Genomic DNA, 16,060 nt, shown 5'->3' on the forward strand with positions numbered 1-16,060 from the left:
GGATGTGAGAGTTGGACTATAAAGAAAGCTGAGCACCAAAGAATTGATGCTTTTGAACTGTGGTGCTGGAGAAGATTCTTGAGAGTCCCTTGGACTGCAAGGAGATCCAACCAGTCCTTCCTAAAGGAGATCTGTCCTGCGTGTTCATTGGAAGGACTGATGTTGAAGCTGAAACTCCAATACTTTGGCCACCTGATGCGAAGAGCTGACTCATTTGAAAAGACCCTGGTGCTGGGAAAGATTGAGGGCAGGAGGAGAAGGGGACAACAGAGGATGAGATGGTTGGATGGCATCACCAACTCAATGGACATGAGTTTGGGTAGGCTCTGGGAGTTGGTGATGGACAGGGAGGCCTGGTGAGCTGCAGTTCATGGGGTTGCAAAGAGTTGGACACACTGAGTGGCTGAACTGAACTGAACTGAACTGAAGCTTCCTTCGTGGCACAGGTGGTAAAGAATATGCCTGCAATGTGGAAGATCTAGCTTTGACCCCTGGGTCGGGAAGATCCCATGAGAAGGAATTGGCAACCCATTCCAGTATTCTTGTCAGGGAAATCCCATGGACAGAAGAGCCTAGTGGGCCCCAGTCCATGGGGTCACAAAGAGTGGGATATGGCTGAGCAACTAACAATGGGACTGGAAGCCATGATCTTAGTTTTTGAATACTGAGTTTCAAGCCAGTTTTTTCACTCTCCTCTTTCACCTTCATCAAGATAATGGGGAGGGGGGCAATTAAAAGACTATACCAAGTGGTCTTAGAAACAGACAAGCCACTAAGTTAAGATGGTAAGAGTGGGAATTGTGAGAAAGAAACAGATTGGACATACATTTAAGATGTAAAATGGGCAGGATTTTGTGATTTAATGTATATTGGAGTTAAGGAAAGGATGGATTTTCTCATTGTATGCCTGTGTGGGGCTTCCCTGTTAGCTCAGTTGGTAAAGAATCCCCCTGCAATGCAGAAGACTCCAGTTCGATTCCTGGGTTGGGAAGATCTGCTGGAGAAGGGATAGGCTACCCACTTGAGTATTTTGGCCTGGAGAATTCCATGGACTAGTCCATGAGGTCACAAAGAGTCAGACGTGACTGAGAGACTTTCACTTTCCCTGGGATGTAATGGGCAGGATTTGGTGATTCAATGTATACTGGAGTTAATAAAAGGATGGATTTTTGCATTGCATGTCTGTGTGGATAATAGTTAACATTAACAGAGCTAGATACAATGGAGGAAAAACAGACTGGTGTGGATGCTTAATTTGGTTTTAAACACATTATGTTTGGAGGTGTTTGTGGAACATATTTTAGCTATGTCCAGCCTGTAGTTGGCTAAACCAGTCCGAAGCTCAAGGGAGAGGTCAAAGTTTAATGTGAAGCAGTCATTATCCTATGAACAGGACTACCAAATATATTACTATATGGCAGTTTGGAGCTGATTTTAGGGTTTTCTCATCATTTATTGTCGGAGAAGGCAATGGCAACCTACTCCAGTACTCTTGCCTGGAAAATCCCATGCACGGAGGAGCCTGGTAGGCTGCAGTCCATGGGGTCGCTAGAGTTGGACACGACAGAGCGACTTCACTTACACTTTTCACTTTCATGCATTGGAGAAGGAAATGGCAACCCACTCCATTGTTCTTGCCTGGAGAATCCCAGGGACGGGGAAGCCTGGTGGGCTGCTGTCTATGGGGTCGCACAGAGTCGGACACGACTGAAGTGACTTAGCAGCAGCAGCAGCATTTATTGCAGTATCATTCCTATTTTTCAGCACTGAGTTGCAATATTTAACACATCCCAGTATAATAGGTGGGGATGCTATCCTTTGTAGGGTCCCTTATGTAATATAATATAAATACATGTTATGTATTTTGCAGAATGCTAAAGGATAAAGTTTATTCATCTCCCAAACATTTATGGAGCACCTGCCATTTATGGGTATTGGGTTAGTTATTCCAAATAGAGCAATGAACGAGATACTCCCTGATTTCAAGGGTTTTACAATCTAGTCAATACATAAGGATAAACAGAAATCAAATTACAAAGTGAGATATGTTCATAGCAAAAACACTTAAGATGTATAAACATATAACAGAGAAAGGAGCAATTAATTCTCTTCATCTACAGGATATCAGGAATGTTTCTCAGAATAAATGACATCAGAGATGCCTTTTTAAAGGTGAAAAGGACTCTGGTTGCTGGGGACAACAGTGAGAAGAAGGAATATTTTGGGGAGAGAAATAGTATCATTTCTTTTGTCACAGTAACCAGCCTGATGCACTTGAAAATGACAGTTTGGCATTACCTGGGAATGCAATGGAAGGGAGATGGGTTGGTTGGAGGTATGGTTAAAGAGGTAGTGATAGTTATTCACACAAAATTTCTAGATCCATTCCTCTGCACAACAGTTTGATTATCTAAAGGTTTTAATATAAAATAGTATTTTTAAATTGTGGAAAGAAAAACAGTGCATTTGGATAACAGGTGAAAGAATTAGACCCAAAAAGTAAAAATTGGAGTCCCAGGGACAACCAAGATCAGATTTCACCTCCATCTCCAAGTGAATTAATTTCCTCATAAGGGGTCACTCATCAAATTCCAACACAATTAAGACAAATATTTATCAAGATTGACTAGCACTTGAATGAGTCCTTGGCTCAAAATAAACATTCATTTTCAGTCCCTCAATACCAATACTGATTATATTCTCTCATATCTTGACTCTTTTCCACCAGGACAATTCCAACCTTGTCAAACTGTGATGCTGACACTGCACTTATTTTCTTCTATCTGCTCTTTTTTCACTTGAGAGATTCCCAAAGGATACATTATGCTCCTTAAGTAACTGTCTAGGTCTCTGCCATGAAATTCAATGACAGCTTCTTAGGTATAATTTTGTGAAAGGATTAATGTGTTGAAATCTTTTACCATTTGTGTCATTTCTAGCAATGGCTGGTATATCATCATGCTCATCAAAACTTTTGTATGGTACTAACCTTGCAGGATGATTTGCCACGCTTTGCTTGTTTTTTTGCATAAATATTTCCACAATATAACCATCATAAGCATAGCTAAAAGTTCCTAAATTCTACTTACTAGGACTTCTAATTATGTTCACAGACTTATTTCTGAGCAGAACTATAACTTGCAGTTTACATCCTGGCAACAAAAATTTTGTGATGCAAGAAAACTGCTAGGAGATGACTACAGTGCTCATAAAAATGTCGTATTTCTTAGAAGTTTCATGTCTGTATTTGGTGATGAATTTTCTTCTGATTCTCTTTAAGAATAAGATAGATTTTTATTTATTCGAACTATCTAGTCAAACCTGACCTGCCTGAAGACCAAGGGACTGTTACATTTGGTTATAAAATATATCTCAGAAATTGTAATTTGAAAACAGAATTTCCTGTGTGAATGTATATAAACATATAAATAGTATTGTTAGTAAAGAAATATCAATCCATAAAAATATGTGGGCTCTAAGTCTATTTTTAAAAGAATGAAGGTAGACCTCACATCATCTTTCAATTGGCCTAAATCTAATTGCTGTTCACTAAGTTGGCAAATGATCCTTTTAGGATGGTCTTCCTGAAACCCCTCTAAGTGGTAAGTCAAGTTGGTATAGAAATATGTGTGTCCATTTGTACTCCATTGTTTCCTTCAAATGAAATGCTCTCCTTTATTCATATGTTACTGTGCTTCAAGGAATTCCTCAAGCTATATTCTTTATCTTATATAGATAAATCTATATATAGATTATTCTTTATCTTACCCTAATCATAAATCAGTCTCCATTAATCTTATTCTCTAAGAATTTACAATTGTAATTTGTGCCATATAGTTAGGGCTTCCCGGGTGGACTTCAGCAGTAAAGAATCTTCCTGCAGTGCGGGAGAGGTGGACTGGATTTCTGGGTTGGGAAGATACCCGGAGGTATGGACACCCACTCCAGTATTTTTGCCTGGAGAATCCCAAGGATAGAGGAGTTTGGCGAAGCTATAGTCCATAGGGTCGCAAAGAGCTGTACGTAACTGAAGCGACTTCACCTCAGTCATGTCTAATTCTTTGTGATCCTATGGACTGTACCAGGCTCCTCTGTTCCTGGGATTCTCCAAGTAAGAATACTGGAGTGGGTTACCATGCACTCTTCCAGGGGATCTTTCCCACCCAAGTTTCGAACCCATGTCTCTTTTGTCACCTAATTGGCAGGCAAGTTCTTTATCACTAGTTCCTTACCTCTAGTGCCATGTGGGAAACCTGGAGCTCACACACACATGCCATATAATTAATCACTTCATTGTATTGGTCTCCTCAAAAAATTGGTTCAGATTTTTCCATAGTATCTTACAGAAAAACCCAAACAAAATTTGGCCAACCCAATGTAATGCTTTACAATATTCCTTGATTATTTTTATGTTAGTCTTCTCTGCCCAGTGAGAATGTAAACTTTTCTATGACTCTCATAGTCTTGAAGACTGTTAGTTACTTAAACTGGTATATTTCAACAAGTGTTCCATGTCCAGAAGGACCATTCATTTATTAATTCATCAAATAAATTGTACTGAACTCCTATAATGTGCCATGCATTGTTTTATCCAGTAGAGATGTATCAGTGACCAAAACAATGATAAAAAGTTAGAACATCACTGAACTTTTTAGTTAGGGGAATCTAAAAAATATATAGGGCTTCCCTGGTAGCTCAACTGCTAAAGAATCCACCTGCAATGCAGGAGACCCTGGTTCAATTCCTTGGTCGGGAAGATATGCTAGAGAAGGGATAGGCTACCCACTCCAGTATTCTTGGGCTTCCCTGTGGCTCAGACAGTAAAGAATCCACCTGCCATGGGGGAAAACTGGGTTCAAACCCTGGCTTTGGAAGATCCTATGGAGGAGGGCATGGCAACCAACCCACTCCAGTATTCTTGCTTGGAAAATCCCCATGGACAAAGGAGCATAGCAGGCTATAGTCCATGGGGTGGCAAAGAATCAGACACAACTGAGTGACTAAGGACAGCACAGATAATAATACATAAACAAGTTAAAATACACTATGTTGGTTACTCATAAAGACTATTAAGAAAATCAAATCAAGAAGGACTTTGGGATAACACCAGTTATTCTGAAGTGCACAATACTGTAATTTAACCTATGGGCACGATGTAGGATGGTGAATCTCTAGAAGTTATTCACCCGGTACAAATGAAACTTTATACCCACTGAATAACAACTATTATCTGTCATGGCTGGATTTAGTTATTATTTCTTAGGGTAACTTTATCTAACTACACAGACTGGATTATGTCCTACTAATATGCATGTCCTTCACTTTCAATGTATCTTTAACTCAATTTTTACTTAATCACCGATAATTATTTCAGTTCAGTTCAGTTTAGTTGCTCAGTCGTGTCTGACTCTTTGCGACCCCATGGACTGCAGCACACCAGGTCTCCGTGTCCATCACCAACTCCTGGAGTTTACTCAAACTCATGCCCATTGAGTCAGTGATGCCATCCAATCATCTCATCCTCTGTTATCCTCTTCTCCTATTGCCTTCAATCTTTCCCAGCATCAGGGTATTTTCCAATGAGTCAGCTCTTCGCATCAGGTGGCCAAAGTATTGGAGTTTCAGCTTCAGCATCAGTCCTTTCAATGAATATTCAGGACTGACTTCCTTTAGGATGGACTGGTTGGATCTGCTTGCAGTCCAAGGGACTCTCAAGAGTCTTCTCCAACAACACATTTCAAATGCATCAATTTTTTGGCACTCAGCTTTCTTTATAGTTCAACTCTCACATCCATACATGATTACTGGAAAAACCATAACTTTGACTAAATGGACCTTTGTTGGCAAAGTAATGTCTCTGCTTTTTCATATGTTGTCTAGGTTGGTCATAACTATTCTTCCAAGGAGCAAGTGTCTTTTAATTTCATGGCTGCAGTCACCATCTGCAGTGATTTTGGAGCCCCCCAAAAATAAAATCTGCCACTGTTTCCATTGTTTCACCATCTATTTGCCATGAAGTGATGGGACCAGATGCCATGATCTTTTCCAAATGTTGAGTTTTAAGCCAGCTTTTTCACTTCATCTTTCACTTTCATCAAGAGGCTCTTTAGTCCTTTGCTTTCTGCCATAAGAGCAGTGTCATCCGCATATCTGAGGTTATTGATATTTCTCCAAGCAATCTTGATTCCAGCTTGTGCTTCATCCACACCAGCATTTCTCATGATGTACTCTGCCTGTAAGTTAAATAAGCAGGGTAAAACAATATACAGCCTTAACATACTCTTTCCCTATTTGGAACAGTCTACTGTTCCATGTCCAGTTCTAATTGTTGCGTCCTGACCTGCATACAGACTTCTCAGGAGGCAGGTCAGCTGGTCTGGTATTCCCATCTCTTTCAGAATTTTCCACAGTTTGTAGTGATTCACACAGTCAAAGGCATTGGCATAGTCAATAAAGCAGAAGAAGGTGTTTTTCTGGAACTCCCTTGCTTTTTCTATGATACAATGGATGTTGGCAATTTGATCTCTGGTTCCTCTGCCTTTTCTAAATCCAACTTGAACATCTGCAAGTTCACAGTTCACACAATATTGAAGCCTGGCTTGGAGAATTTTGAGTAATACTTTACTAGCGTGTGAGATGAGTGCAACTGTGCAGTAGTTTGAGCATTCTGTGGCATTGCCTTTCTTTGGGATTGGAATGAAAACTGCACTTTTCCAGTCCTGTGGTCATAGCTGAGTTTTCCAAATTTGCTGGCATATTGAGTGCAGCACTTTCACAGCATCATCTTTTAGAATTTGAAATAGCTCAACTGGAATTCCATCATCTCCACTAGCTTTGTTCGTCATGATGCTTCCTAAGGCCCACTTGACCTCGTATTCCAGGATATCTGGCTCTAGGTTGGTTATCACACCACTGTGGTTATCTGGATCATGAAGATCTTTTTTTGTACAGTTCTTCTGTGTATTCTTGCCACCTCTTCTTAATACCTTCTGCATCTGTTAGGTCCATACCATTTCTGAACTTTATTGTGCCCATCTTTGCATGAAATATTCCCTTGGCATCTCTAATTTTCTTGAAGAGATCTCTAGTCTTTCCCATTCTATTGTTTTCCTCTATTTCTTTGCATTCATCACTGAGGAAGGCTTTCTTATTGCTCCTTGCTATTCTTTAGAACTCTGCTTTCAAATGGGTATATCTTTCCTTTTAACTATTTATTTAATGTCAAATGCATGTTCTAGAATGTAAGTTTCATGAAGGCAAGGATCTGCTTTGTTCATGTCTATTTCTTTGGCCCCAATAATAATGCCTTAACTTAACAAAGCAATACATACATACACACATAAAGTTTAACCAACTAGCTTAATGACAGAGGAGTCCTGCTTTATATCCTCATAATGCCTAGACATAACCTTTTTTGACTGATCCTTGCTTTATTCTAATAAAATGGAGGGCCATGTTCATTTGGAAGAAAATGAGGATTTAATGAACATATGAGAACACAGGAGACTCCCAAAAACATTAAGAAGAAAACATCATTAACACGAATATCAACCAAATCACCAGATATAATGTTTGGCCAAAGTTATAACAAATACTACTGAGTGCTTATTATTCACCAGGTATTGCTCTAAATATCCGAGATACATCGGTGACTAAAACAGAGTAATATCCCTCCTGTCACATATGTAGTTTATATTTTGGGGCAAGAGAGGGGAGACAAAACCATAAAAAATAAGTAAATTATATGTATTGAGAAGATGGTCACTGTTATGGGAGAAAAAGAAGCAGAGACAGGGAGATTAGATGTTCTCTAAGGCCCGAGTGCCAAAAAGGGTGAATGGGTAGGCCTTATTGAGCGGGTGGCTCAGACGGTAAAGCGTCTGTCTACAATGTGGGAGTCCCACATTTGATCCCTGGGTTGGGAAGATCCCCTGGAGAAGGAAATGGCAATCCACTCTAGGACTATTGCCTGGAAAATCCCATGGACAGAGGAGCCTGGTAGGCTACAGCCCATGGGGTCGCAAAGAGTCGGACACGACTGAGCAACTTCACACCTCACTATTGAGCCGGTGATATCTGAAACATGTTGGAAAAACTTTTCCTCAAAGAATGAGGAAAATATACAATGTAACGTCACTAAAATAATCTCAGAGAGGTTAAATCACATATCTGAATGCAAGGGGAAATAAGGCCTGAGTGAGTCAAGGACATTAGTAAAAGGAGGGGAGAGAAGTTTTCTGTCTTCAGTTTTATAATTCAGGATTTAGTTTTTCAACAAACATTAAGTTAGAGTTGTAACTTAAACAAGGAAAAGGTGTTATATCATTTTCTAAGAGAAAACATTTAAAGCAAATTTTCAGTTAAAAATTCAAGTTGGTGGATTCATTTTGATATTTGGCAAAAATAATACAATTATATAAAGTTTAAAAATAAAATAAAATTTAAAAAAAGAAAAAAAAAGGAAAAAAAATTCAAGTTATTTATAGATGAACTGAAGATCTTACCATTTTTACTGATGTCGAGTTCTTTAAGGTTTACTAAACTAGCGATAGTGGTTGGCAGATTTGAAAGGTCATTGTCAGGAATACTTAGCTTTTTTAGAGCTTGACAGTTGAACAATTGCTGTGAAAAGAAAATAATAATTGATGAGATCTTAATTTGGTTAAATCCACTTATATATAAACTTAGAAGCAACATTCAATTCACCATCTTTACCAATGTGGTAATAAAAGGACCAGTACAAAAGTCTCACTTTCTTCCACACCCTTCCACAGAATAGTCTGGATTCTTTTCAGAATTTTTGCACATTCCATCCCCATATTAGTCCCTCCCTATTCTCTGCTACCCAGATTCGCCACTCAAAGTATTCAATATTTCTCCCTTCGGTTTAACATTAATGTTTAATTTGCCAGTGTACCAATCGATTTTTTTTTCTTTGAAATAATTTCTCAAGTAGCCACTTCCTTTTTATTCCCTCAGCTACCAGGATTACCTCAATTCTCTTTCACCACAACCACAAATTACTTTCATTTAATCATGTCAAACAGCTGTTTATCAGACATGCAAGAAATGCAATACAGTTGAATATATGCACTCACATTTCTTTTGTGTACCCCACACTGCTTCATAAATATCTAGCAAATGAAACATTTAATCTCTGATATTTAATGAAAAAAATGACCACTAGTAGTTGGTTCGTTTCTGCCACGAATCCAAAAGTACTAGATGGGGACGAGTCAAGTGGTAATGCAATGGTTCTCAAATGCCACATGGTTTTAATCACTGGTGGGTGGAGGTGCTTGTTAAAATGTGGCTCCTTGGGTTTTGCCCAAAGAAATACTGATATGATGGGTCTGGGATGAAGATAAAAATCATCATTTTTAATAAGTTAGTTCCAAGTTAGTCACCTGTTAGTTCTCAGGTTTCAAGTTAGTCACTCAGTCATGTCTGAATCTGCAACGCCATGGACCGTAACCTGCCAGGGATTTCCCATGAAAGAATACTGGAATGGGTAGCCAGTTGCTTCTTCAGGGGATCTTCCTTACCCAGGGACTTAACCTGAGTGTCCTGCATTACACATAGATTCTTTATCATATGAGCCACCAGGGAAACCCAAGAAATAATAGTGATCTGGTAATTTTTTATGTAGGTTTTTCCAGTATCTTGTTTCTGGAAATAATGCAGTTAGATTTTTTTTCGCTATGTCCATCTCACCTTGACTACTCAAGATTTGAACAGCTGGGACTGAAATTTCTTACTCATTTCTGAAAGAATTATCTTAATGAGATCTCTTCTGTTTAACATTTCTAATTCTGTTGTGCTGAATTTCCACAGATGAAGTCTCTGGTATCCATGCCTGTGCAATTGGCAAACAGTACATTTAACTATTGCTTGTTCTCACACATAATTCATAATTTATATAGTACATGGTTATTATTTCTTAACTCAGATTTTTTTTTACAAAATATATTGTGTTAGTTGTTATTTGGGATAAATATGTTTGTCATTTTTGGCTCCTTACAAAGCTCATTTGCAATATTTCATGTAGCGCTAGAATTTCAATATTCTCCATAGAAATATTGCTACTTACTTTTATAAAATCTAAAAAAGAGAACTTCAATGGACAGTTTCCACTAACTACTAATTTTCCCTTAATATATAGGGGAAAAAAAATGTCTACACTCATGGCCAAAGTTAACTTAAATTTTTTTCCAGGGTCTATCATTCTATTAAGACCATTGCACTACATGCAACGTGGTTAGTTATAGCTGCAGATATATATATATATATATATATATATATATTTTAAATCAACCCTATTGATCTTGGTTGATACTGGTAAATTGTATTAGTTACTCCTTAGTATATTATAACCATTTTATGCAAAATTCAGATAAATTATTATCAAAACATTCTTTTTCTTTCAATCTGTAAATTCAAGTCTTATTTTCTCAACTAAATTCTCAGCTTATCTCAAGAATTAATAGAGGCTACATTCTTCTTCAATTTTAAATGAAGCCACATCAGGAAGAAAAGGTTTGGGAATTTCTGAACACACTAGTACATTAAGAGATCCAAGACAGTTATGGTACAGTGGTTAAGAGCATGGCATTGGAATCAGGCTGATGTGGATTCAATCCCCACTTATCTACTATCTGTATGATCTTGGGAAAGTTGCCTAACATCTCTGAACTCTATCAATTTCCTCATCTGTAAAATGGGGATAACATTACCTTACTTGAAAGATTGTTGAGAGAATTAAATGAGTTACTTTGTGTGTGCATGCGTGCTAAGTCACTTCAGTCATGCCCAACTCTTTGTGACCCTTTGGACGGTAGCATGCCAGGCTCTTCTGTCTATGGGATTCTCCAGGCAAAAATACTGGAGTTGGTTGCAATGCCCTCCTCCAGGTGATCTTCCTTATCCAGGGATCAAATGTGCATCTCTTGTGTCTCCTGCATTGGCAGGCAGGTTCTTTACCTCTAATGCCTGTCGTCAATTTTAAGTCTTGCACTTTTTCACGTATTAACATCTTTGATATTTGGGATTCATCTCCCAATCTAGATTGTTTTATTTTTAAAGCAGTGTTTTTTCCCTTCATGGTACTATAATAATGGTAATGCTGTATCTTATAATCAATAACCTTGGATTTGATAAAATGAATTACTTGTAAAAATGTAAAACTACATTTGGCACATAGTAAGAGCTTGATAACTGTTAGTCTTTACTAATATTTACATGTTAATACAGAAATATATATATATTTGCATAAAAATCTATTCCTTACTTTTCTAGATGATGAGGTCTCTGAAGGCAGGAGTCACATCTGATTCATCTTGGTGTCAATTTATTTCACCTTTGTATATAACAAAGTGACTGACATAGTGCCCTACACATACTGTATGTTGAATAAATATATTTGAAAGTATACTTAGGTAAGTAAAGTGAAAATGAGGAAAGCACTAAATTCTAGTTTAAGTGGTACTTCACTGGTTTGGAAGTTTCAGATAGACAAACAATCTCAATGGAGTCTAAATTTAATAAACAAAGCAGTGAACTCTTGAATATGAGTCATGATGTCTATAAGTTGGCAAAGAAATGAAGGCATCTTAAAGATTCTTTAAATATTCAAACTTTGAATGAAAATGAGGTAAGGAATTATTATAAATTCTTCAATATAGTATAAAACAGCAATTATAATTAATAGTTAATTAAAGTAAAACTCTTAATGATTATGGTTATTCTGCCTTTAATTTACTAATGATACTTCCCATTTAAAAAAAATTGTTTTGAGTCTTAAAATATTTGAGTACTAAAGTGTTCTTTTTCTTGGACTAAAGGAAGCAATTTAACTCTGACAGAAACTGATTTGAGAAGACTATGCAATTTAAATTACTGACTCCAAACAGGAATTGTTAGGTGTTTGTAAGGGAGCTGATACAAAAGAGAAAGGCCTAACTGTTGAAAATAAAACATATTTGGGACCAAAAATGCACATTCTAAAAAAGTGTTATTCATTAATTTATGGAAAACCATTCATTGATATCTGCCACAAAACTGAACAATATGCTAAGTGCAAGGGACATAAAATGAATAAGACACAGCAATTGAGCTCAGTAGATCAGCTTACAGTGTAATATTTAGATATGAAATACAATGTGAAAAGACTATGCTAAGGTAAATATCAGATGTAATGAGAACACACTTGTAGAAGTCTGCTCAAATTTACATTGACGATGGTGATGAGGTTGACTCATTAAAGTATATCTGGAAGAGGTAATTAAAAAATATGTATCACCTAAGAGCCAGCACAAGATAACCAGATAAAGGCAAAAGAGGGATAATGTGTTTGTAGTATCTGTGTGGATCACAATAAACTGTGGGAAATTCTGAAAAAGATGGGAATACCAGACCACCTGATCTGCCTCTTGAGAAATTTGTATGCAGGTCAGGAAACAACAGTTAGAACTGGACATGGAACAACAGACTGGTTCCAAATAGGAAAAGGAGTACATCAAGGCTGTATATCATCACCCTGCTTATTTAACTTCTATGCAGAGTACATCATGAGAAACGCAGGACTGGAAGAAACACAAGCTGGAATCAAGATTGCCGGGAGAAATATCAATAACCTCAGATATGCAGATGACACCACCCTTATGGCAGAAAGTGAAGAGGAACTCAAAAGCCTCTTGATGAAAGTGAAAGAGGAGAGTGAAAAAGTTGGCTTAAAGCTCAACATCCAGAAAACGAAGATCATGGCATCCGGTCCCATCACTTCATGGGAAATAGATGGGGAAACAGTGTCAGACTTTACTTTTTTGGGCTCCAAAATCACTGCAGATGGTGACTGCAGCCATGAAATTAAAAGACGCTTACTCCTTGGAAGGAAAGTTATGACCAACCTAGACAGCATATTGAAAAGCAGAGACATTACTTTGCCAACAAAGGCCCGTCTAGTCAAGGCTATGATTTTTCCTGTGGTCATGTATGGATGTGAGAGTTGGACTGTGAAGAAGGCTGAGTGCCGAAGAATTAATGCTTTTGAACTGTGGTGTTGGAGAAGACTCTTGAGAGTCCCTTGGACTGCAAGGAGATCCAACCAGTCCATTCTGAAGGATATTAGCCCTGGGATTTCTTTAGAAGGAATGATGCTAAAGCTGAAACTCCAGTACTTTGGCCACCTCATACAACGAGTTGACTCATTGGAAAAGACTCTGATGCTGGGAGGGATTGGGGGCAGGAGGAGAAGGGGACGACAGAGGATGAGATGGCTGGATGTCATCACTGACTTGATGGACGTGAGTCTGGGTGAACTCCGGGAGTTGGTGATGGACAGGGAGGCCTGGCGTGCTGTGATTCATGGGGTCACAAAAAGTCGGACACGGCTGAGTGACTGAACTGAACTGAACTGTACCATTTCACACTAGTCAGAATAGCTGTGATCCAAAAGTCTACAAGCAATAAATGCTGGAGAGGGTGTGGAGAAAAGGGAACCCTCTTACACTGTTGGTGGGAATGCAAACTAGTACAGCCACTATGGAGAACAGTATGGAGATTCCTTAAAAAACTGGAAATAGAACTGCTTTATGACCCAGCAATCCCACTGCTGGGCATACACACTGAGGAAACCAGAATTGAAAGAGAAACGTGTACCCCAATGTTCATCACAGCACTGTTTATAATAGCCAGGACATGGAAGCAACCTAGATGTCCATCAGCAGATGAATGGATACATATGTGGTACATATACACAATGGAGTATTACTCAGCCATTAAAAAGAATACATTTGAATCAGTTCTAATGAGGTGGATGAAACTGGAGCCTATTATACAGAGTGAAGTAAGACAGAAAGAAAAACACCCTTGGCTCCAGCCCCGTGATGGTTATCTGTGACAGGCGGGCTGGCTGGAGCGGGCTGCTTCAGTCCTCTTGAACCATCGGGAGGGTAGGCTTGGCGCTTGACCTTGAGGCTCTTGGGGTCCCCAGGGCAGAGTGCCGCCCAATGTCCCAGTTGATGGCATTGTGGCAAGCCGTTCTAGGAGACTTGTCACGGTTTGGACACTCTTTGGCCCAATGCCCCACCTGTCTACAGATCAGGCATCTGTCTCGTGCCTTGTCCTTCAAGGACTCGGGGTTTGCCATAGGGCTTCTCTGGAGGCGGCCAGCATCTAGGCATGCCTTGTCTCTTTCTTTCTCTCCTTCTCCTGGGCCTTGGCCTCCTTCTCCTTGGCCTCCTTCTCCTCTTCAGACCTATTCAGAACTACCAATGAGTGTCATTCTAATGAACACCCCCAAAATCTGGTTTCTGGGGATAAAATTTCTCAGGATAACTCTAAGGAGCCAACACAGCTTGACAGAGACTGTACTCCAAAACAGACAGGAGATAGATCTTCTGATCCTTGAACAAGGAGGGACTTGAGCTATCCTGGCAATGTGAATTTAAAATTGACCAATGCCCCTACTAGTCCTTGTTATGCTATATTGATGATGCTTATGATTATTCCATGTACTATCAATTGTCTAACCTGTTTTGTCTCTGCCCAGGTCAACCAGCTACAACATGCAGTGCCAGTTCAACAAAGATATAAAACTACAGCTGACCACGGAAAATATCACACACCCTTGGACACCACTATAAGGACTCTGAGGCTTGAGACTAGCAAGTGGGGGAGGCCCAATACCCCTCGCTGCCCCAGTTCAGCAGGAAGTAGCCAGAAAGACCTCAACGCCCCTATTCCCAAGGAATTGGGCCTCCCATCTCTTGAGGGGGGAATGTTAGGTAGGTAGAATAGGGAAAAGGAGTCCAAAATGGTGGCGGCTAAAAGACAAGGAAGGTCCAAGGACCAGAGTGAAGACTTCAGGCAGAACAAACAGAACAAACAGCACTCCTGGCTAAGCCCAATTTGCATAGGGCAGGCCCAGGTGGAGGAAAAAAACATATAAAAGGAGGAGCCAAAGCGCTTTCTCTCAGACTCTCTCTCCCGCGTGCGTGTGCTCTTTTTTTTTTCTCTCTCTCTCCTGCTATCTTCTAAATAAAATAGAGCTGTAACACTGAAAAAAAAAAAAAGAAAAACACCAATACAGTATACTAATGCATATATATGGAAATTAGAAAATGGTAACAATAACCCTGTATATGAGACAGCAAAAGAGACACTGATGTATAGATCAGTCTTATGGACTCTGTGGGAGAGGGAGAGGGTGGGATGATTTGGGAGAATGGCATTGAAATATGTATAATATCATAAATGAAACGAGTCGCCAGTCCAGGTTCGATGCACGATACTGGATGCTTGGGGCTGGTGCACTGGGACAACCCAGAGGGATGGTATGGGGAGGGAGGAGGCAGGAGGGTTCAGGATGGGGAACACATGTATACCTGTGGCAGATTCATTTTGATATATGGCAAAACCAATACAATATTGTAAAGTTAAATAAAATAAAATTTAAAAAAAAACGAAAGAAAAAATAAAAATAAATAGCACACAGGAAACAAACAAACAAACAAACAAAGACTGTGTAACTCAAACTAGTTTCAAATATATACTTGACAGCATGGAGATATTAGGATTGTGGAGGGAATTCTCTATGTCTACAACATCCATATGCATTTAAAATATGTTTATTGAACACCTAGTATATGATATGGTCTATTTCAACACTGAGCATAAGGACATGAGATTCCCATCAATTCCTATTTCAGCATGGTAGACTAAATATTCAAAGGAAAATTTTTTAGTACAATAAGTTACACACACACACACACACACACACATTCCTTTAATGCATAGCTGAGCCCTGGCTGAAATACTGGAATTTCTCAAATTCCAGAATAACAAGAAAATGTTACTACACAGAGTTGAGTGGGTCTGTATTTAGCTTCTGCTCTGGTGGTATCTGTTGGTCTCTGGTGGATGAAGACTAAGGGTTGTTTTGTTGTTGTTGTTGTTTCTGCCAGTGGAAGATAGAAGACTGCTTGGGGTCTCAACAGAGGTTGGAGACTGGCTAAGAGACCACTCTATACACAGTTGGATTCTCCTATGGGTGATACTTCAG

General features: G+C 39.0%; 1 protein-coding gene across 1 annotated transcript in view; it reads right to left on the reverse strand.

Annotated features, from left to right (window-relative positions):
- The window catches only part of LRRC7 (leucine rich repeat containing 7), a 386,330-nt gene that overhangs the window by 339,791 nt on the left and 30,479 nt on the right, over positions 1–16,060 (reverse strand). Inside the window, exon 2 of the mRNA XM_010848760.1 lies at positions 8,505–8,622. Within this exon, the coding sequence (XP_010847062.1) occupies positions 8,505–8,622 (118 nt within the window). The remainder of the gene's footprint in view (positions 1–8,504; positions 8,623–16,060) is intronic.

The sequence above is a fragment of the Bison bison genome, unplaced genomic scaffold (assembly GCF_000754665.1).
Source record: "Bison bison bison isolate TAMUID 2011002044 unplaced genomic scaffold, Bison_UMD1.0 scf7180017864271, whole genome shotgun sequence".
Taxonomy (NCBI): Eukaryota; Metazoa; Chordata; class Mammalia; order Artiodactyla; family Bovidae; genus Bison; species Bison bison.